The sequence below is a fragment of the Eschrichtius robustus genome, chromosome 1 (assembly GCF_028021215.1).
Source record: "Eschrichtius robustus isolate mEscRob2 chromosome 1, mEscRob2.pri, whole genome shotgun sequence".
Taxonomy (NCBI): domain Eukaryota; kingdom Metazoa; phylum Chordata; class Mammalia; order Artiodactyla; family Eschrichtiidae; genus Eschrichtius; species Eschrichtius robustus.
This window is the reverse complement of record NC_090824.1, coordinates 31,201,521-31,226,031: the sequence shown is the minus strand read 5'-3', so window position 1 is coordinate 31,226,031 and position 24,511 is coordinate 31,201,521. Positions and strand designations below refer to the sequence as shown.

At 34.1% G+C, this 24,511-nt stretch overlaps 1 protein-coding gene across 5 annotated transcripts in view; it reads left to right on the top strand.

The window, feature by feature from the left end:
* The window catches only part of PCNX1 (pecanex 1), a 167,680-nt gene that overhangs the window by 77,841 nt on the left and 65,328 nt on the right, over window positions 1–24,511 (top strand). For 3 of the 5 annotated variants that reach the window (XM_068543484.1, XM_068543467.1, XM_068543458.1), the window contains 4 exons: window positions 11,198–11,288; window positions 12,807–12,864; window positions 14,659–14,876; window positions 20,364–20,517. In XM_068543484.1, the coding sequence (XP_068399585.1) occupies window positions 11,198–11,288; window positions 12,807–12,864; window positions 14,659–14,876; window positions 20,364–20,517 (521 nt within the window). The remainder of the gene's footprint in view (window positions 1–11,197; window positions 11,289–12,806; window positions 12,865–14,658; window positions 14,877–20,363; window positions 20,518–24,511) is intronic. The other 2 variants (XM_068543493.1, XM_068543475.1) reach the window with 1 other exon arrangement.

Sequence of the window (24,511 nt, the reverse complement as noted above, 5' to 3'; positions counted from 1 at the left end):
GTTGCAAATATATTGAGTAAATAGTATCTTTTTATTGACATTTCTCTTGCGTTAACCCAAAGTTCCTATGAACAGAGGACTTGTCAATTTGTATGTGTAAAAATACAGTCACTATCACCATTGTCCATTGATCATTTGGTAGTAGATTAGCTAAGCTTAGTTTTAATCCATTTTGGATTTTTAAACTCTTGTCAAATGAAAAATAAACTGAACCAGTAGGTGATTTTCCTCTGTAAAAATTCTTAATTTGCTCAAAAAACTTGCTAAGCAAGATTTAGTTATAAAGTTCCGTGCTTAAACCACATGCAGATTATTGAGAATATGTACATATCAATTTAGCATCTACTGGTGAATATTCAGGATATTCTCTTAAAATTTGGATTTTATCGTTTGTGTTAACTGCTTTCTGATAGTTTTTGGCCTGTGGTAGTTGAATGTTGCCAAATTGAATGCTTAGTAATAATTAGCACAAAACACACAATCAATGGACAGTGTATACCTGTTCGTTTCATAGCACATAAGGTTGGCCAAAAAAGATTCTAAAAATGAACTGCAGCTGAACTTGAAGGAATTGGTAGAGACACTGATTTTTTAATATATTTCACTAGAATATTTTTGTTGCATGGTTTAATTTTCTACATGATTTTAGTTAACAGTAGTAAAATAATTTTGTGTGAATGAATTTGGATACTGTATACTCAAATATGTTGAAGTTAGCCATGATATTCCCTGAATGTATGGAGTATTTACAAAGGATTGCTTCCTTCCAAATTTAGCTTCTTCAACTGAAAATTTTAAATGTATAATTTTTACATGTGAAAATTTATAAATACACATAATACATTTATATAACACACTCATACACATACACACTCAAACTTACATATATCTACTTATACATATATATGTTTGGGTGCATATAAATGTTTTTACGTGTATACATGTATATGTTGTAATTGTGTGTTTACTTTTTAAAGTGAGGAATATTAGCCTTTTTCGATTAAAGGAAACTTGCAGTCAGACATTATTTAATTCCAAGCCTAGGTAGTTTTCCTTAACTATGTTTTTGACATTTTTACTCTGTGGTGTTATAATAGATAACCACATCAATTTCCTATACTAAACCCTGAGAATCCTTGTTTTTCTGTTGCATTTTATCTAGCATTTCAAGATTATCAGGTAGCATTGGACGTGGTGGAAAAGTTCATTGACGATGGCATTATAAGGTTTTATTAGTAGCTTAATCAGCAGAAGAAAATACATTTTCATCATCCATTTTCCACAGGCATAATTGTTCATCATAATTTTAAAAACTGAATTATAAGTGTATAATTTAGAACCTGGTTGGAAAAATTTGGATGGTTTCCTTTCTCATTTATAGACTTCATTTCCATGGAAACTTTTGTTTAAATAATTATGTAAGTGATGGGTAAGTTTTGAAGTTAAAATCTTTGAAAAGGAAATTACTATCAAAGAATTTCTCAAATCCTTCAATGTAACATGTTATTCTTTTTGTAAAAACCACATTCTAAAGGTTAATTTTCTTTTTATCAGCCTTTTGTTGAACTTATTTGCAGTTGATTTCATACTATAGTCTGAATTAAACTGCAGTTTTACTAAATAAAACAAGCTTTTGCTTATTACCCAGGTAAGTCACACAAGAGACAGTTTTTATGATAATCCTGGCTTCCGCTTGTGAATTAAGACTAATAAATTGATGTAGTGATGAAACAGGTTATTATAATTGATAGTTAAACTCTTAATATATATCACATCTCAGAGGAAGTATTCTAGATAGGATCAAACAGGAAAATTTGTCTTTTTTTTTTCTGTGTATGAAATTAGTGGTGTTGAGGATATGTTTTGAGAAGTATTTATAAAATTTATTATTTTCATGTGAAAAATAAAAATACTGTTATAGGCAAGAAATGAGGACAATAGAATTTTATGTTTATCAAGACATAAATGTAAAATATATAAATATCATAGGTAGTGTTCCTCTGAATTTAAGACTTTCTTAATTTCATTAATGTATTAGAGGTTTAAAGAGTAATGAATTGATTTTTCTAAGGTTTTTTTAAAATTTCATTACTGTACAAGTATTTACAAAGAAGGTATTCTTTCTGATAATCCGCTTTACTACAGAACTTATTACCTTGAAAATGTGATCAGCTCTAGAAAAAGATTTAACGGAAATCTGGCAACACCCTATTGACCTTCTTAAGCAGTTTGTAGCAGCTATGCCTTATTAAGGAGAAATACAATTTGGAGGCTTTTAAATTTTTTATTTTAAAAAGCAGAAACTCAGATGATCTATAATACTTTCAGTGATTTTTATGTTAGTCTTAGTGTTTAAAATAGATTATATTATTATGGACTACTCTGTAACATTTTGGGGTCTGTCATTAATTACTTCTCATTACTATAAATACAAAGTCAAGATGGCTTTAAAGGGACCTTGGAGTCCATACTTTTGTCTCCTATGTTATGGTAGATCTTTTTCATTCATCGAAACTAAAAGTTATATTCTTTTTTGCAACAACCTTGATCTTACCCTTTATTGTTGTTTTTGAATACAAACTCTATTTTTTGTACCTTTTTGCAGGGGAGGGCAACACAAAGTATTTATTTATTTAACATCTTTATTGGGGTATAATCGCTTTACAATGGTGTGTTAGTTTCTGCTTTATAACAAAGTGAATCAGCTGTACATATACATATATCCCCATATCTCCAGTATTTATAAATGAAAGTAAAATGTTTATTTTTATGGAAACAGTAAAAATGCTTCATTATCTCTAGAAGAAAGAAGTATTAAGAATTTAGGGGGATGTATTCTATTTATACTTTTTGGTGTAAGGATGGGAAAAGCATGTTCTAATACAAGTTTACAAATACTGGAAAATAAAATGAAGAAAATTAAGTCATCTGCAGTCTTACCACTCAGAGATAGTCACTATTAACATTTTATTCTTTTTTCCTTTCTTTTTTAATGCATACATGTATATGCTTTTCTAACACAGAACTGGGATGATGTTGTATGACTTTTATGTCACTGTATGAGTTTTGCTTCTTGCTGTTTTCTCTTAGCACATTTGAACATTTATTCATGTTGTTTTTTAACTTGTTCTTAAGTGACTGCATAATATTTTATCACTGAGAGCTACATGAAAGGTAGTATAGAACAGTGAACTCTAGAGTTAAACTTCCAGGCCTCAAATGCGAGCTCTACCACTTCCTAGCTGTGTGACCTTGGACAAGTTATTTTCTCTCCCTGTGCCTCAGTTTCCTCATGTATCAAAGGGGAGGGATAGTAATAATACTTCATAGATTTGTGGTGAGGATTATACCTATTAAAATATTGAAAGCAATTAGAACAGTGCCTGGCAATAGTAAATTACATAAATAATCATCACTCTTATTGTTAACATTATTATTTATTACAATTTATTTAACCAGTTAACTAACCCCATTGTTAGTCTTCAAGATGATTCCTGATATTTTCTATTGTAATAAACACTCTGCTGAACATCCTTTGCACAGCCCTTTCTGTACAGCTGTGATTATGTCCTTAGGACAAATACAGTGAAATGGAATCATCCGTCAAGGGGAAATAAACATTATTGAGACTTTGATGTATACTCTTAATTACTTTATGGAAAGCTTGTTTACACTTTATCTGGCAGAGTTTGAGAGTGTCTGTTTTATCCCCACAAATGTTAAAATTAAAAATAAACCTAGATAAATTTTACTTTATCTACTCTAACCGTCATTTCCTGGAAATGCTCAGAAGTTTATCATTGTTACTGTGGAAGGACTACCAGCATATTATTTTTAAAAGTTTGGGATGCTTGAACTACTTTAGGAATTTTACAGACGATAACAGACTGGTTGAGATATCTGATTTGTCTCTTGCCAGTCTGTGTTGTAAAGAATTCATTGAAGCACTAGATTAACTGCTTTCTAATGTTAACATTCTTAAGATTCTAAATTAAATTTGATTAGTATGTGCATTAGTTAGAATATAGGTAGAGTCTTTAATGGAGAGACCTGCCCTCCCTCATCCCCCATCAGTGACTGAAATTAGAGAGAAGTTTACATTTCTCTCATAACAGTCTGTTGGGAGCTGTCCCTAGCAGATGGGTTGGTTCTTTTATCTTCCACATATGGCTTCCCTGCTTGGTCCACAGTGACTGCTCCAGTTGTTGACATTTCCCCCCAGACAGGAGGGCAGTGGGGAGGTGGGTGCTAAAAAAAAGGTCAAGGACAGCTAGCCTTTATCTTTCAGACTGTGACTTGGGAAATGTGCCTGTCACTTTCTCCTGCCTTCCATGGGCTCATACATAGTCACATGGCAACTTCTAGCTTCAGGAGAGGCTGGGAGAGGTCTCTAAGTAGATAGACATAGGCTCAACTGAAATTCAGTGAGGGGAAGGTCCTATTTTTAAAAGGGATAAGGACGAGATGCATACTGGAGGCCAGTCATCAGTCTTTGCCACAGTAAGACAATAAACACTTCAGATCAGTAAGATTAAGATCAGTGACCTACTAGAAAAGTTGAGAGTTACAAGTAGCTTGCAATTATGGGCACACAGCTCAAGTTTGCTCATAATTTTTAAAATTGAAAATTAAAATTGAAAATTAAAAATAGGATTATGATATTTTTCATCTACTGAATGTGTAGTGATGTCCATTGTTGGAAAGGGTCTGGTGAAATAGACCACTACAAGATTGAACATTTTTGGAGGGAGATTTAGAACAATAGACCCAAAATGCCGATATGTTTTAATCCACAAGTTTCACAAACATGCAAAGATATATGTGGATATTCATTGTAGCATTGCTTGTAATTTGGAAAACTGTAAACAATCTAAATGTCTGTTACTAGAGAACCCCTGGTGTATTATTCATGAACATAACTGTAATGTTCAGAACTTGAAATATATATGTTATCGACATGAAAAGGTAAGCTATTTAGTAAGCAAAAGAAGTAAATTTTAGAAAGTGTGTATGAAGAGAATGATCCATTTGTTTTGGGATAAAATGTAGATAAACATTGTTCAGAAGAACACAGAAACTGCTCTTGGCAGTGGCTTTCTGTGGGGAGTGGGGAACTTCCTTCGTTTTATATACTGCTTTTGAATCTTTCGATGCATCATATTTTTAAAATGAAACACAAAAACAAAACAACAAATGTCACTCATTCTCCAAAACCTTGATTAGTAACTTATGGGAATTTCACTGACTACATGCTGTCTCATGTTCATCCATCTACTTGGTCTTTTACCTGACTAGTCTTTTTTTTCTTGTTTGTTTTTAAATCAACTTTATTGACATATAATTTTGGCATGATAAATTGTGTTCATTCAACATGTACAGTTTGGTGAGTTTTAACAGATGTGCACGCCTGTGAAATCCCACAATCACGGTGCAGAACATTTTCATTATCTTCAAAAGATTGTGCCCCCGTTGCAGTCCGTGCCTCCTCTGCTCCTGGCCACAGGCATCCACTGTGTGCTTTATGTCATTATGTTTTTCCTCTCCTAGAAGTTCATATAAATGCAGTCACACAGTATGTCGCCTTTTGTGTTTAGTTTTGCACTCAGCATGGTGCTTCTGAGATTCATTATGTTGTTAGCAGTATGTTCCTTGTTGCTGAGTATTCATTCTGTGAGCTTACTATATATTTTATATTCATTCATCTGTCAATGGACAAGTTTGTGTTGTTTCCAGGTATTGGCTATTGTGAATAAAATGTCTAAAATGTTTTCGAAAGTAATTTTATATTCCCACCAGCATGTATGAGTTCCAGTTGTTCCCATTCTCATTGACATTTGCTATTTTTGGCCTTTTAAATGTTAGCCCTAATGGGTGTATAATATCTCATTGTGGCTTAAATCTACATTTCTCCTATGACCAGGGATGATGAGGATCCTTTGGTGTGTTTATTGACTATACATATATATACATATATATATATATCTTCTGTGAAGTGTGTCCAAATCTTTTACTCACTTTTAAAATCAAGCTGTTTGTCTTATTATTGACATTTAAGAGTTCTTTTGATATTTTAGATGCAACTAATTTGTCAGATACCAATTACAAATATCTTCTCCCATTCTGTGACTTTTTTTGTTTATTTATCTGATCATTTGTAATGTCATCAATGTCATTGTTATGGATTATTTTACCAAGATGAGGAGGACTTGCCCTTTTGAAGGAGATGTGAGATGATGAAATTATATCAGAATATGAACTTGTACATTCACTTCTGGAAGGTTCACCTGATCTGGGGATTCCACTTAATGAATTGACATGTTGTGTTAAGTCAGAACTAGCGAACAGCAACCATGGCAGTAAAATATATCAGTATATGAATCTCTTTCACTGTTACCAAGCAATAGAGTTTATCTGTCTTTTCTTGCCAGTCCTCAAAAGCTCTCCTCTAAACCAACCTCTTTCTTCTCATTTCTACCCTTTTTCTTATTCTTCTCCTGTTTTAAAAACCTAGCACAGCATTGCACGTTCTAGGAAGAAGGACTGGTTCTCAGTATTGAACAGGAGCAGCATAGTGACTTGATTTCCATTTAGCACAAGAATTAAAGGCATTTTATAAGAGTAAGGCTTTTGGTCTAGGACAGGGATTAGCAAACTATGGCCTGGTGACTATATCTAGCTTGACGCTTGTTTTGTAAATAAAGTAAATAAATATTTATTTTATGTGTTTTCTGTGGCTGCTTTCACGCTACAATGGTAGACTCGAACTGTTGCAACAGAGACCATCTGGCCCACAAAGCCTAAAATATTTATTATCTGTCCCTTTACAGAAAAAGTTTGCTGATCCCCAGTCTAGGGAGAAACAGGTCCATAAACCTGTAAGCAGCAGTAAAATGAGTCATTTCTGTCTGGTTGAAAACTCATGTTTCCTCAGAGACTCACAGGCACCACTCATAATAAGGGGGGTGCTATCCAAGAAATTGGAACTTGTCAAGGCCTTCTCTCTTAAAAGTGTCGTGTATTCATTGGAATGGCATCGTGAGCACAATACTCATCACCACCAGAAAAAGACACTTTTCGTAGAGTACTCAAGTTAGTCATAGAGATGTATGTAGTCCCCCAGTTGTCTTCTAAAAACACTTTGTAGAGCTGCCTCCCTTGTCTCTATCTCTCTTTGCTCTTGTAGCCCCTCCTTGTGCTAAGAATAATGCTAGAGAAGTGAGAAGTCAAGCAGTGTATCAGGGTGAGGCTTGGAGAACGCAGAATGAATGGGGGTGTAGGGTGGGGATCTACAGAAGGAAATCGTCCAAGAAATGTAAGAGGTCTTCTTTGTCGTTGGTGCTGGGAAGATTGGAAGAACCCTACGGATGATTTGTCCTGGTAACCACCTCTTTCTAAGATAAACAAGTGAAATGAGAGTGACATTAAGAATGCATTAAGGGTTTCTCACAATATTAACTGAACTTTGTGTTACGTGGTGAGGATTTTTATTGATAGGACTAATTAGAGAATCTCATTAATTTCTATGTCTTTTATCAGTGTTTTGCCAGCGTTTATTTTGTTTTTTAATTTATTTATTTAGTTTATTTATTTTTGGCTGCGTTGGGTCTTCGTTGCGGTGCGCGGGCTACTCTTCGTTGCGGTGCGCAGGCTTCTCATTGCGGTGGCTTCTTTGTTGCAGAGCACGGGCTCTAGGCACGAGGGCTTCAGTAGTTGTGGCTCACAGGCTCTAGAGCACAGGCTCAGTAGTTGTGGCACACGGGCTTAGTTGCTCTGCGGCATGTGAGATCTTCTCGGACCAGGGCTCAAACCCGTGTCCCCTGAGTTGGCAGGCAGATTCTCAACCATTGCACCACCAGGGAAGCCCCCAGTGTTTATTTTGAATTTGTGGCTTCAAGGAAATGCTTCAAGTGTCCTTGTTCTTTAAATCAGTATTCAGTTTTACTTATCTTGTTCATCACTTATTTATTGACCTGTGGTTACTGGAAATTCTCCCACCTCAAGAAAAATAGGGTTTTGTGTAATTAAATTGAATTTTTGAAGACTATAGCAGTCATTATTGAATATTTGAAACAGAAATACCAGGTGCCTTAACTTTTCTTTATCTTAGAGATGCTATATCATGGCCAATGTCATTATTAAGTCTGAAATTCCAGCCTCCATTCTGGTTTGTCAGAAATTAATGTTTTTCTTTTAAAATCATGACAGAGCCATACTATTAGATATAATTAGTTATGACCTGGGAGTTGAATTATGAGGCGATAACAGTTTATAATCATAATACATGTGAGGAGGACATATTTCATTGATGTTCTACTTTCTTCCCAATTAATGTTCATTAGAAATAATATTTACATGGAAGTATTTGTCTAAATACAGAATACTTATTAAAATAGGGTTATTAATAAGGGCACATTTACTTATTAGTTCAGAAAGGTTAACTGTGATTATGGTTTTAATCTCAAATGAGATATATGTCAAGTTGTTATGTTTGCTAAGAAGATTTGTAAAAATTTAAGATATTAATTTTTATAAACCAATAGCAATATGTACTTATTTCTGTTTTGGTTATTTTTGAAGATGTCTTTAGTAGATTATTAATATATTAAAATGTTACTAAGTTTTTCACTGAAACCTTAAGCTAAACACTTTTTAGTGTAATTTTTTTTTCTGAATTATCTTCTGAATAAAATTTGTTACTTCTGAAGTGCTGTCAGCTGCCAAGCCCAAAGATGTAAGAGGGACATAGAATCTGTTCTTTTGGTGGAGTTAAGTTGGGAATACACCATGAAGCCTTAATACGAAGTTAGTTTGTTCTGACATATGCCATGTATGTTTTTATGAACCTGACATGTTTGTAAAGTTAGTAGGTAGACAGAAGCTTCTTAGGGAAAAAAAAAGCACTGTTGAAGTCATGCACATTTGTTGAAATTATAACTGCCCTTTTCTTAGACATGTTTTATGCCTTGTTTAAATTTTATTCCTTCTTACTCAGTGGTTTGTATGCATTCAGAGTTGTAGATTTGTAGTTGTAGTTGTAGATTTATGTAGTAATAAAACTACTCAGTTTTTCCAGCTTTCTTTCTGAAAAACTTTTGGAGGGGGTGTTTTATTTTTATTTAAAAATGCACCCATTTCTATATAAGTTTCATACTAGACATCTATACATAAAAGACAATATAGTTGCAGTAATGACTTAATCATCTTTTACTGTTTTGTTTGAAAATTACAAAGAGTAATATTTTAGTTGATTTCAGTTGCATATAAATATTTATTATTTTTAATATCCCAAGAACAGGACTTATATTACTAAAAATCCCATGGAATGCTTAAATACTCAGAATATACTCCAATAATTTAAATTCTACTGAATATAGAATTAACTTATTTCAAAAATACACACAAATTATGTGATATAAACACAAATATTTATGCATTCCATTCTTACTGGATTTCATACAAGCCCGCCCAGCTCTGTTGCTCTGTGATTTAGTCATTTAATATGGTTTTATAATTCTTCTGCATTTATGCAATCTGTGATTTTGATCAGGTGTTTCTTTTTTCTGCTAATCTAAGTTAATTTTAGCACAGCCAATCTCTGATTATCCATGCTAATAAGTAAGGAAAGAGCACAGCATAAAAAGTTACAATTTAAAAATAATTTTAAAATCTCAGTCAAGGCAGTTTTTAACTTTTTTCTTTACTAACAATTTCTGCAACCCACCCTATCGCTTCAAAAAACTCTGTCATTTCATTTTAGTTCCCTACTCTGGTTTCTGTTATAGGTGCTAAGGGTGAGTAACTCATGGCTAGAAGACAGGGGGGTAAAAAGCAGAGTTTTAGATAATCTACATGCTCAGTAATCCTCCCTTGAAAAACAGCAAATGAGCTGAGCATTTCATAGAATGCCTTTTTCCCTAATTTATCTCAGGAGTATTTTGACCAAAAAAAATGCTACTACAGAAAGCACCATAATAGGATAAAATATTATGACTCATAGAAAGTACTCAAATAATCCTATTTAATAAAGTACTTTTTCTGATTCTAGTCCTTTTGACGAAAGAAGTAATTGTTGAAATGTTCTGTGAACCCTTGGTTATATTAGAATATTATGGGGGCCTTTTATTGTCATTTTTCAAGGAGTTCACTTAAACAAAAATTCTTATTGTATACTGTTTTCATTGTAGTCATGGAAAAGAAATCTTTTAGCCTTGTCATCAAGTTGAAATTGCCCTTTAGATTTCTCATATTTATAACCTCAGTAGTTCTAGCTAGTAAAACAAAAACCTCATAAATACTCAAAAGGCAGTCTGGACTAGATCCAAACAGTTGCAGTTATATACCTCATCTTATTGTCCTACTAGAAATTTATATTCATTTATTTATGCTCCCTACCCACCATTGATATGGCTTACCATAGATCTTCAAAGTACAGCATGCATTTCAGACAGTATTCAGGTTTCTAAAATTCCATTATCAGAAATCATTTTACGTTATACAGTTCATTTTAAGAGAGTTTTTTTTCAAACCTATATTCTTTGCAACCAATAAAATTTCTAAGCCTTTTATCAGTTCTGTAGATACTTGGCTACAGCAAATGGTGTTCCTAAATTCTTTCATAGAGTTCTTGTAGAATCATAACAACTATTAATATTCATTGAATACTGTAGTTTGTCATCAACATTATTATACTTCATTCATTGAACTTCCTTAGATCCATTTTGATACTTTTTTATTTCTTCTTAAAAGTAAAACAAAACCAAAAAACTCTGAAGGTAATCACATAAATTTGTTGTCTTGCAGTTTGAGCTATCTTAAAACTTAAGCAGCCCTCCAAATGGCTACTCACCACTTGTAAGTAGTGGTCAGGTGACCTTTAAACAACATTCAGTTTGTTTGTATTATAACTTGAATTGAGAATGTGCTGGGAGGAGAAAAGAGAAGGAGACTGCTATTATGAAGCTGACTTAAATCACTTTTAACACCTGATTATGTATGTTGACATTTTGCCCCACTGTTTAGCATTCCTTTTCAATGCACATCATGCTGAATTATATGTAGATCATTGTTTTTTAAATATTTTGGAAAAAGAAGGTTATAGTACATTTTCTTAGATTGTAACAAGCTTAAAATTAGTGTTTCATGAAGGAAATTTCTGAGTATTCTAATGGCTTTTTTAAAAAAATCATTTATTTGCTAGGTAAGTTCTCTTCTACGCTTTATGAGACTGGTGGCTGTGATATGTCACTTGTGAATTTTGAACCAGCAGCAAGAAGAGCATCCAATATCTGGTATGTGTGAAGTCATATTAGGGAAGTGTATGTACTTGCATATGTTTGCCGTTTTTAAAGTTTGTAAGCGTTGAGATAGAAAAGTTATTTTGAAAACATTTGTTTATATTGGCTTAAATAAATTGTCATTATGCATTTGTCGCCAAAGAATTAAAGTAGAATTTTTTGCTGTGGAAAAAAAGAAAGCTGTTATTCTTAAAACAAAAGCTATTATGTATTTAAAAAAAAAATTAAGTAAAAATTTCCTGTAGATCTTACCACGTGACAGCGGTTTCCCGCAATTTCAAATTTAACTATGTGTATATATTGCATGATGGAAAAAACTTAATAGAAAAATATTTACACAGCTAAGTTCAAACCGATCAATTCTCTTTCTTTGTGTAATTTCAAATTTTTATTTCTGTGTGAGGGTTTTGGTCAAGTGTCTTTTTAAATGATTATCTTTCATTTTGTTTTAAAATGTGTTTACCAGCTATAAGAAGGAGGAATTTCTTAAAATATGGGTCATATGTTGCATTTAGTTTCTTTTCTCTCCTTCCCTCAGGAAGGAATTATGTAAGATAACAGAGAAGTTAGGAGGAAAGCAAATAAGAAATAGAAATCTTGATCGTATAACATAATCAATTATAGTTTAGAATGTGTAAAACTTTTTTCTGAAATTTTAATCTTACTCATCTATTCAAATTGCTGCATTGAAATTCATTGTTGATTGATTAGCTCACTTTTTTCCCACAAGAGTCATTTGATTCTTATTTTAGGACTTCCATTTAATAGTGGGACACACCTGTTTATATGTTACATATCTATGGGCAGTTCACTTAGTTTTTTCAGTTTTGAGGGTCTCTTTAAAGCAATAGGGTCTTGTGATCACTTAGCTTAGCATGCTGAAAAGATAGAACATTTCAGAAACTGTACTCTTTAATAAAGCTCCTTTAGTCCAGTTTCAGAATTCACCCCCTCAAAAATGATTGGAGTGTTTAGATGATTTTGTAACAGTGGAAGCCATAGGAGGATGGAACAATGGGAACACTTTATTATGTTTAATATAATTCAAGATAAGAACAATTCCTTACACCATAAATGTGGTAAGGTCTTAAGTTTTGAAATCTAAATTTGACTGAACTGTGGAAACTGAGTTGTCACGTTCTAGACTATTATATCATAGGTTAAATTTATTATGGCTCCTGGCAATATGTTAATTGCTTTCTTAAACAATTTTCACAAGAACTTGGTGATAGAGGTACTTTTATCCTATGTTACCAATGAGGAAACTGAGGTATAAAAAGGTTAGATAACTTGTCCAAGATCTCATTCAGTTGATGAGGAGATTTGAATATAGATACTTTGACCCAGAGGCTATGCTCCTAATCACAACTCTAGGAAAATTCGATTTTGTACTTTGAAGTTTACATGGAAAAGTAGACAGTGTAAATATCATGTAATTGTTAATAGACTTATTTTTCTTTCTACTACTTGACAAGCTGTTTATTCCCTAAAGTCTTCTTCATTTTTCTTTAGTGACACGGATTCACATGTATCCAGTTCTACCTCAGTTCGATTTTATCCACATGATGTGGTAGGTTTTCCTTTATTTTTATAAAATGCTGTATTTTCAGATTAAGTAGCTATACAAATGAGAAAATTGATGAGGTTACAAAATATCAATTTTGTTGAAAACTGGCAAAATCACCTTTGCTGTCCCATAGTGGATCTCTTCTCATAAGTCCTTTGTTAAGAAACAAACAAGTGTAAAGCACCGTGAAGTTTAATTAGCTATTTATGAGTCAGTAATTACACTTTTGAGGGTATGTAGAGGTCTGTTTACTCTCCAGTGTCATAATCTGGTTGTGCCGTTTTTAATTTTGCCATTTTAAAACTTCACTTTGAACATTATGATTTTGGTACATAGCTAACTGATTTGGTACTTATCTACTAACTGTTGGTTAACTATTAGTTATTCGTATACCAGTGTGTGTGCTTAGTGATGTTATCGCTGTATAAAAAAATGCCATATGAGATGCAGTGGGTATATTTTAAAAAGATAACACTGCCTTTGTGTGATGTATATCAAAGTATATATATTGAGGTTAGAAAAGATAAAACAGTTGAAATCCTTATAAGCAGTATTTAAGAGATACCAGGTACGTGTAGATAAATTTAGTGCCAAAGAGATTAATTATTAGCGGCTTCCTGAAGACGATGAGTTGTGAGCAAGGTTTTAAAACCATAGATGTGAATTGGCACAGAACAATAGTTTTCAACATTTGGCAATGTCTGGAAATATTTTTGCTTGTTACAACCAGGGGGATGCTGTAGGTATCTAGTGGGTGGAAGCCAGGGATGCTGTAAAACATTCTACAGTGGAAAGCATAGCCCCCACCCAAAGAATTACCTGGCTTGAAAGTACCTGTAGTGCCAAGATTGAGAAACCCTGGCATAGAGGATAAGGGAAAAAAAGTGTTTGGGGAGATATTTGTCAATGCTTAGAGACAGAAATGGCTGTTATATATAAGAAACATATTTTCTTGAGTATACCCCACCCCTGTGTAGGAAAAGTAAAGACTGTCCCTACTCTTTTGCTGCAGTGTATTCCTGGAAACTCCACAGGAAAGCAGAAATGGGGAAATGATTACAGTGATCCCTTGGTATCCGCAGGGGATTGGTTCCAGGACCCTGTGCGGATACCAAAATCTATGTTTGTTCAAGTCCTTTATATAAAATGGCATAGTAGTATTTTCCACTGTTAAATGGTATGAGAGCCTTGAGACAGCAAAATGCTGGCTAGTGCTATGCTAAATGCAGTAAACTTTGGATTCTTTCAGAGGAAGGGGAAACTGGTGAACAGATGAGTTGAACCTGAAAGAAATGTAATGTGGTAATATCCTGTATAGCCTCAGATGAGCAGCCTGCCAAAACAAAAGTAAAGGAGTGTGGGAGGGATTTGAAAACAGCAGTAACAGTGATAAGCGACTGTATGAAGAATTGAGATTTGAAGGCATTGAATCCAATGCAGAGGAGCTTAGATTTGACACAGTAGTGAGGTTCATAGCTTAATGAGAGAAGAGAAGGGGTAGGGAGAAGGGAAGCCGCTAATGATTCCCTGTTGGTGATTTTAATGGATTCACTAACTATACAATCATAAAATACTAAAATTTCAAATACTTCCTAGTAAAATCTTTCCAAAAGCCCTTTGTTGTAGTTCACTTCCTTTTGTCACCTTCTGTAGTTTCTAACAATCATAAAATATCGACAAGAGTGGACTAGTGTAGAGAATTAAGGAGGTTTAGATAATTTGCAAGCTGATTGCGTAGCCCTTGAAGCATGACTTGATTAAAGATATTTTAAGCCTTTTAATGCTATTTTCTTTTAGCTCTCTCTTCCACAGATTCGATTGAACAGACTATTGACCATCGATACAGATTTGTTGGAGCAACAAGACATTGACCTAAGCCCTGATTTGGCAGCTACTTACGGTCCAACAGAAGAAGCTGCCCAAAAAGTTAAACACTATTATCGCTTTTGGATCCTGCCCCAGCTGTGGATCAGCATTAACTTTGACAGACTCACACTTTTGGCCCTGTTTGATAGGTGAGAATATAGTGTGATATTAAAGATATGTGCAGATTTTATTTTTAAATTGAAATGTATTAAATTACCCATTGAGTATTTGACTTGGTTTCCATGTTGGAAGGCGTTTTCTATTTTGGTTCTCTTGAGATAAAATTTAAGTTAGTAAGGCTCCCAAACGTTGACTCTCCTGAATCCATTAAAAGCTTTTTTTGTGGCAATTTTAATATGTTTATTTTAAAAATTGTTTTTATCATTAAGAATCATGCAGCTGTACTTAAAAGCCAGAGAATTTGAGGTGTTAATGACCATAAGGTTATATGTAATATGACTCTAACTATAAAAGGTATAATAGTAAACAGTATTAGTCAATTATGAACTTGGTGACCAACTGCTGCTTCTAGTTGACATGGAGTAACAAAGACTGGGTTTACTCTTCTACCTGAAACGATGAAAAACAGATAAAATGCATGAAAAAGTGGTTTTCAAAACATTGGAAATAAGACAGAAAAGGACCATGATTCCTGAGAGATGGGAAGCAAATTATGTGAGCCCACCTTACTGCCTTAAGAGAGTCCCCAGGCTGCGGTACTGAAGTAGAGTCCAGCAGACTTCCTGAGTTGAGGAGATGGAGCTCAGAGTCCAGGGAGACTAGAGCAGCTCAAGTCTGTAGGATAGAACATCAGAGAGGATTGCTGCTCAGAGAGAGAACCTCAGAGATTTTTAGTGGGTCTCCTCAACTGTTCAGCAGGATATTGGTAAGAGAATTATATGAGGAAGCCAGGGTAAGAATGATGTGAAAGAAACAGAGGAACAGTGCCTGGCACACAGGGCTGGGGATAGTGCCCATCCCCCCCCACCATAATAATTCATACTTTATGATGCATTGTGTAGGGTACTCAGGAAAGTCTTGCCTTAGAAGTGGGGAGTAATTAGCCCTAGCATGAGCACTGCACCAGACCCACCTAGCAAGTCATAAAAGCAAGACCTGAAAGGATCAAACTGTTTCCAAGTAGCATAACAAAGCTCAACAAGATTTATAGAAATCCAGAAATTCTCACCACATAAAAAGTTAAGATTCACAATATCTGGCATCCAATCAGAGATTACCAAGCATACAAAGAAATGACAAAATGTGGTTTATAATGAGGGAAGTAATGAAACCAACCTGTAACTGTCACTGATATTAGAATTAGCAGTCAAAGACATTAAACAGTTATAAATGTACTTTGCATGTTAATAAAAATTAAGTAGAGATATGGAAGATATGAAAAAAAAGACCCAAGTCACACTAAGAGATGAAAACTAAAATGTCTGAGATGAAAAATACAATGGATGAGATTAATGGTAGATTAGACATTACAGAAAAAAATATAAGTGAAGTTGACAGCATGGCAGTAGAAACTATTGAAAATGAAACAAAGAAAAAAGAATCATTCTCCTACGCCCATCCCCCAATGAAAAGAATATACAAAATGAAAGTAAGCCAAGGGAGACAGGAAGAGAGAAAAAATTTTGAGGAAGTAATGGTGGAAAGCTTTCTAAATTTGATGAAAACTACAAATGTACACATTGAAGAATCTCCATGAACCTCAAGTACAAGAAACATGAAAAAAACTATACCAAGGCGCATAATTGCTCAAAACCAGTGATAAAATCTTAAAAACTGCAGGAGAAAAAAAGATGTAGTTTGTACAGAGGAACAAGAATAAGGAAGACATCAGATTTATTGTTGGAAAAAATACAAATGAGGAGATGATGGAGTAGCATTTTTGAAGTATTGAAAGGAGAAAAAAACTCAACCTGGAATTCTATACCCAACAAAACTGCAAAAACCAAGATGAAATTAAGACATTTTTGGACTAGGAAAAACTGAAAGAATTTTTTTCAAGCAGACCCACACTACAAAATATATTACAGCATGTCTTTCAGGCAGAAGGATAATAATACCAACTGGAAATATGGACCTACCCAAAGAAATAAAAGATCACTGTAAATGGTAAGTAACTACATGAATAAATATATAAAATTTTTTCTTACTAATTAAATCTCTTTGAGACATAATTGGATGTTTAAACAAAAATAATAATGATGTATTGTGTGATTTATAAGATAAGTGAAAGTAAAATTCATGACAATAATAGCATAAACGCCAGGAAGGGGCATATAAGAGTATAGTACTATAAGTTTCTTATACTGTATGTGAATTAAATATAAGTTGCTTATACTGTATGTATACTTATACTACGTCACTTGAAGTAGACTGTCATAAAATGTATACTAAAGCAACTACTAAAGTAACAAAAGAAAGAGTTATAACTAGTAAGTTAAAAAAATAAAGGAGATAAAATAGATTCATAAAAATTGCTCTCTTAATGTAAAATAAGGCAGAAAAGGAAAGAGATCAAAAACAGATTGACAGAAGATAAATGACAGGATGATAGTTGGAAAAGTCAGAAATTGTCAAATTGGAGAAAAAAAGCAAGACTCAATTCTTTGCTGCCTACAAGAAATGCACTTTAAATATAAAAACAGAAAAGATTTACCATGCTAACACTAATCACAGTAAAGCTAGAGTGGCTGAATTAATGTCAGACAAAGTAGATTTCAAAGCAAAGAATATTACCAAGGTAAAAGGAGGTCATTTTATAATGATAAGTGGTCAATTAATGCATAGGATTTAACCATCCTAAATGTTTCTATATCTCAAACAGTGCTTTGAAGGAAAAGCTGATAGAAATAGGAGAAATGGATAAATTCACAATTATAGTTGAATTCAACACACCTCTCTCAATAATTGATAGAACAAGTATGTAGAAAATCAACAAAGATATAATTGTCAGCCAACCTAAGTTGAGTGACATTTATGGAACACTCCACTCATAACCACAGAATACACATTCTTTTATGTGCACACAGAACATTTACCAAGATAGACCATATTCTGGGCCATAATATAAGGATCAAATTTAGAAGGATTTGAGTTCTATATAGTGTGTTCCCTGACCACGGAGTTAATTATAAATCAGTAACAAAAGAACCTTGGAAAATCCCTAAATATTTGAAAGCTAAATACACCTAAATAACTCATAGATCAAAGGACAAATCAAGCGGGAGATTAGAAAATATTTTGAACCACATAAAAAATGAGACACAATCAGAATTTTTGTGATGCCACTAACACAGTACTTAGAAGAATTTATAGCACTGAATAAGAAGAAAAGTCAATTCAGTGACTTCACCTTCCCCCTTAGGAAACTAGAAAAAGAAGATCACATTAACCCTAAGAAAGCAGAAGAAAGAAAATCATAAAGAACAAAGCAGAAATCAGTGAGGACACAGAAGACAGTAGAGAAAAATCAAGGAAACCAAAAAGCTCAATTAAAGTAATATATTTTAGCCTAGCTGATCAGGACACACAAAAAAAGTTATGGATTACCAATATCAGGAATGTGAGCTAGGATATCACTACAGAGTCTATAGGTAATAAATGGATAATAAAATATTATGAGCAGTTGTATGTAAATAAATTTGACAGTGGACAAATTTCTTGAGAGATAAAAATTATCAAAGTTCTGAAAGAAATACAATATCTTAATGTTCCTATATCTATTAAATAAATGGGCATTGTAGTTAAACACCTTCCCATAAAGAAAATTCCAGGCCTAGATAGTGCCAAAATAATATCCCAAATCAGTGAAGTGGAGAAAGGATAAGCTTTTCAACAAGTGGTGCTAGAAACATTGGATTTCCATATGCAAAAAAAAAAAAAAAAGAAGAAGAAAAGAAAAAGAAAAATAAAGAATTTGTATTATTACCTTGCATCATATTACAAAAATTAGCTCAGAGTGGATCATAGGCCTAAATGTGAAATCTAAAATATAAAATTCAGAAAAAAGCAAAACGTAGGAGAAAAGATTTGTGACCTTGGGTTAGGCAAAATTGCACAGATGTGACATGAAAAACAGATCAATGAGAAAACAAATTGATAAATTGGATTCATCAAAATTAAAAACTAACAAAAGCCGGAGGGAGAGCACGTGTTCAGTGACAAGCGACATGGACAGAATATAGTGTACCAGGGCCGACAGGGATCGTTGGATTCGGCAAGTCTGGGATTCCACAACTGCCATATAAGAACAGATACCAGCGTTTCATTTATTGATTTGAAATTACTATTGAACTTGTTTTAATCTGCTAGAACTATCAAGTGAAATAGTACAGAGATATTTGTGAATTTTATTTTTTAGGTCAATTGATGATTATAAATTGGGCATTGATGTAATATAAAGAAATAAAAATCTTTATGATTATGAAAGCAATTCTTTATTAAATATGTAGAAAGATTTTAAGACAGAGGCCAGCCAAAATCCTTCCACCCAGAGAGAACCATTATTAGTAGTACCAAATTGATATATTGTCTTTTTAAACCTGTGTATGTATGTTTCTTAAGTAATAGAACTTGTATCTTCGTATACAGTTTTGTGTCCTGCTTTCTTTGTATAGCAAATGTACTGAGCATGTTCCTGTGTCAGTAAATATTCTTTAAAATCAAGAGTTTTAGCACATACCTAACATTTTGTGAATAAAATTTCCCCAGGAAGTAAGATAGATTCTTATTTTTTGGCATGATTTATAAAAATCATCTTCAGGGACTTCCTTGGCAGTCCAGTGGTTAAGACTCCACTCTTCCAATGCAGGGGGTGCAGGTTTGATCTCTGGTCGGAGAGCTAAGATCCCATATGCTGTGCAGTGCGGCCAAAAAATAAAATAAAATAAATTTTAAAAAAAATTATCTTCATTGCTGTATGTAGTGTGTTGAACATTGTACTTCTTCTTTTACAGCGTCAGTTTAGTAAAATATAGAATTGTCTCAGTAACTTTGATAGAGGCAGCATTGATGGTCTATCACTGCCTTCATTCTCAACATATGTAAGAGCCTGTGTTTAAGTAATTTTAGTAAGATTTCTGATTATTTCAGATGATTTAGACATGGGAAATGAAACCACTTGGTATCAAAATTTGGTTACAGTCTTTGTCATATAAATATTTTCAATTTAATTTTCTAGAGACTCTTTTGAGATTTTGTATTTCGAACTTGTTTCTTTGTATATTTCCTTTATTTGCCATTCAGGTTGTTTAGTTATTTGGCAACAAACTTGACAGAGAAGCAGATGATAAGAAAAGTAAAGTTATAACATAGAAATTGAAACTGTATTATGTAGAAAAGTAAAGTTATAACATAGAAATTGAAACTGTATTATGTATTATAATAAGAACTTCACAATCCACTGTAGCATGCTTTATTTGCACATAAGAATGTGTGCCAGTTTTCCATCTAAACTGAACATACTTTTTCATTATGATCCAAAACCTTGTTCAAACCCAGTACTAAAAAAAAATCTTAACAAGCATAATATGAACTTCATATTGATGTCTTCCCTTTTTGCATTCTGATTAATTTCTTGTATTGATGATATACTTACTCATAAATTTTTCTGTCTACAGAAATCGTGAGATCCTGGAAAATGTGTTAGCTGTCATCTTGGCTATTCTTGTGGCTTTTTTGGGATCTATTCTTCTCATACAAGGCTTCTTCAGAGATATCTGGGTCTTCCAGTTCTGCCTGGTGATAGCCAGCTGTCAATATTCACTACTTAAGGTACCAGCATCTCCCTTCTCTTCAGACTTTGGCATCATAGTTATGTTAAAAAGCAGAAAGTTTTGTATCATTCATTGAATGATAATTCAGTGAATTATCTAAGAATATAATTTTTAGATTTATTTTCCTTGGACGTTTACGTTAAGATTGGGAAAGCAACAAAAGGGACATATAAACTTTAAAAAATAATGACATGTGAATGAAGCTTCCTAAAAACTTTTTTTGTATTAATATACAAAATAAAAAAATAAGAATTCGAGTTCTTTTTTTTTTTCTCTCTTTTCTTTTTTTTTTTTTTTGGCCATGCCACATGGGTTGCGGGATCTTAGTTCCCCAGCCAGGGTTATAACCTGGACCCTGGCAACGAAAGTGCCAGGTCCTAACCACTGGACCGCTAGGGAATTCCCAAGAATTCGAGTTCTTGAAATTCATTTTCTTTTAATTTATCAACGTTAACTGTCCTACTCTCATATTTTCAGTCTTCTATTATGTAGGTGAAATTTATTAAGATCCATCATTGGTAGATAGAATAATGTCGAAACTAGCATATACATTCTTTGTGGACACAGAGAGCAGAAGATCGGTGTCCCTTTGCTTTTGTTTAAATAGTGGTTCTAAAATACCAAATGTTATCAATTTTAAGCTTTCCATAAATGGGAGGCTCAAATACCAAATTTTTCACTTTCCATGCCACATCAGTGTGCACTGGTAACATGGACTGTTTTCTTTCCTTTCTTAGCCAGTACTGGTTATTCGCCTGATACATACTAACATGCAGAACCCTCTCCCATCCTGAAAACTGTTTGTTTAGTTCTGTTTATACCATCAGCTTTCCTTTCTTTTTTCTCTCTCCATTTATAGACATCTGGAGTAAGCCACCTTTGTCAACTGCTCCATTTCTTCAAGACCCATCCATACTTTCTTCCTCATTACAGTATTGAAATTACAGTCTTTGTGGGCTAATAATCTCTAATTGCCAAATCTATGTTCTTAGTCTTCATTCTCTGTGAGTGCTGCATCATTTAAATACCTGTGAATACTTTCTTCCATTTTTATGTTTTCCTCATTGTCGATCTGTGACTTTATACTACCCTCATGATTATGCTACTTTTCAGGTAACTTTATTTTCCTTTGTTGATGCCTCTTTGTTCTTTTGACTACCTCTTAATTTACAAGAACTCTCTAGGGTTTTATCTGGCCCTCTTTTCAGTTTGTAATTCCTTGCCAGTGAAGTCATCCTCTTTTATTGCTTTGTTGCCCCTGTATATGAATTATGTCCAGATTTATGTCTCACAGTCTTCACCTTTCTCGTAAGCTTTAGTCCTATATATCTAACAGGCAGCTGGGCAAATTCTGAAAATGGCACGTCATCATCTTCTGATATTTTCCTTTCCCAGTTCCTTTGCTTTTTCTTTTTTTTAACACCTTTATTGGAGTATAATTCCTTTACAGTGTTGTGTTAGTTTCTGCTGTATAACAAAGTGAATCAGCTATACGCATACGCATATACCCTCCCTCTTGTGTCGCCCTCCCACCCTCCTTATGCCACCCCTCTAGGTGGTCGCAAAGCACCGAGCTGACCTCCCTGTGCCATGCAGCTGCTTCCCACTAGCTATCTATTTTACATTCGGTAGTGTATATATGTCCGTGCCACTCTCTCACTTCGTCCCAGCTTACCCTTCCCCCTCCTCATGTCCTCAAGTCCATTTTCTACATCTGCGTCTTCATTCCTGTCCTGCCCCTAGGTTCTTCAGAACCTTTTTTTTTTTTTTTTTTTTTTTTAGATTCCATGTATATGTGTTAGCATATGGTATTTGTTTTTCTCTTTCTGACTTACTTCACTCTCTGTATGACAGACTCTAGGTCCATCCACCTCACTACAAATAACTCAATTTCGTTTCTTTTTATGGCTGAGTAATATTCCATTGTATATATGTATGACATCTTCTTTATCCATTCATCTGTCGATGGACACTTAGGTTGCTTCCATGTCCTGGCTATTGTAAATAGTGCTGCAGTGAACATTGTGGTACATGACTCTTTTTGAATTATGGTTTGCTCAGGGTATATGCCCAGTAGTAGGATTGCTGGATCATATGGTAAGTTCTATTTTTAGTTTTTTAAAGAACCTCCATGCTGTTCTCCATAGTGGCTGTATCAATTTACATTCCCACCAACAGTGCAAGAGGGTTCCCTTTTTTCCACACCTTCTCCAGCATTTATTGTTGTAGATTTTTTTTAAAATTAATTAATTAATTTATTTATTTTTGGCTGTGTTGGGTCTTCGTTTCTGTGCGAGGGCTTTCTCTAGTTGCGGCAAGCGGGGGCCACTCTTCATCACGGTGCGCGGGCCTCTCACTGTCGCGGCCTCTCTTGTTGTGGAGCACAGGCTCCAGATGCGCAGGCTCAGTAATTGTGGCTCACAGGCCTAGTTGCTCCGTGGCATGTGGGATCTTCCCAGACCAGGACTCGAGCCTGTGTCCCCTGCATTGGCAGGCAGATTCTCAACCACTGCACCACCAGGGAAGCCCCCCTCATTGTAGTTTTGATTTGCATTTCTCTAATGATTAGTGATGTTGAGCATCTTTTCATGTGTTTGTTGGCAATCTGTATATCTTCTTTGGAGAAATGTCTATTTAGGTCTTCTGCCCATTTTTGGATTGGATTGTTTGTTTTTTTGTTATTGAGCTGCATGAGCTGCTTGTATATTTTGGAGATTAATCCTTTGTCAGTTGCTTCATTTGCAAACATTTTCTCCCATTCTGAAGGTTGTCTTTTCGTCTTGTTTATGGTTTCCTTTGCTGTGCAAAAGCTTTTAAGTTTCATTAGGTCCCATTTGTTTATTTTTGTTTTTACTTCCATTTCTCTAGGAGGTGGGTCAAAAGGGATCTTGCTGTGATTTATGTCATAGAGTGTTCTGCCTATGTTTTCCTCTAAGAGTTTGATAGTGTCTGGCCTTACATTTAGTTCTTTCATCCATTTTGAGTTTATTTTTGTGTATGGTGTTAGGAAGTGTTCTAATTTCATTCTTTTGCATGTAGCTGTTCAGTTTTCTCAGCACCACTTACTGAAGAGGCTGTCTTTTCTCCATTGTATACTCTTGCCTTCTTTATCAAAGATAAGGTGACCATATGTACATGGGTTTATCCCTGGGCTTTCTATCCTGTTCCATTGATCTATATTTCTGTTTTTGTGCCAGTACCATACTGTCTTGGTACGTCCAAGGTACCATTTTTGTGCCAGTACCATACTGTCTTGGTACGTCCAAGGTACCATTACTGTACCTTTGTAGTATAGTCTGAAGTCTGGGAGCCTGATTCCTCCAGCTCCGTTTTTCTTTCTCAAGATTGTTTTGGCTATTCGGAGTCTTTTGTGTTTCCATGCAAATTGTGAAATTTTTTGTTCTAGTCCTGTGAAAATGCCACTGGTAGTTTGATACGGATTGCATTGAATCTGTAGATTGCTTTGGGTAGTAGAGTCATTTTCACAATGTTGATTCTTCCAATCCAAGAACATAGTATATCTCTCCATCTGTTTGAATTGTCTTTCCTTTCTTTCATCAGTGTCTTATAGTTTTCTGAGTACAGGTCTTTTACCTCCTTAGGTAGGTTTTTTCCTAGGTATTTTATCCTTTTTATTGCAGTGGTAAATGGGAGTGTTTCCTTAATTTCTCTTTCAGATTTTTCATCATTAGCGTATAGGAATGAAAGAGATTTCTGTGCATTACTTTTGTATCCTGCTACTCTACCAAATTCATTGATTAGCTCTAGTAGTTTTATGGTAGCATCTTTAGGATTTTCTTTGTGTAGTATGTCATCTGCAAACAGTGACAGTTTTACTTCTTCTTTTCCGATTTGGATTCCTTTTATTTCTTTTTCTTCTCTGATTGCTGTGGCTAAGACTTCCAAAACTATGTTGAATAATAGTGGTGAGAATGGGCAACCTTGTCTTGTTCCTGATCTTAGAGGAGATGGTTTCAGTTTTTCACCATTGA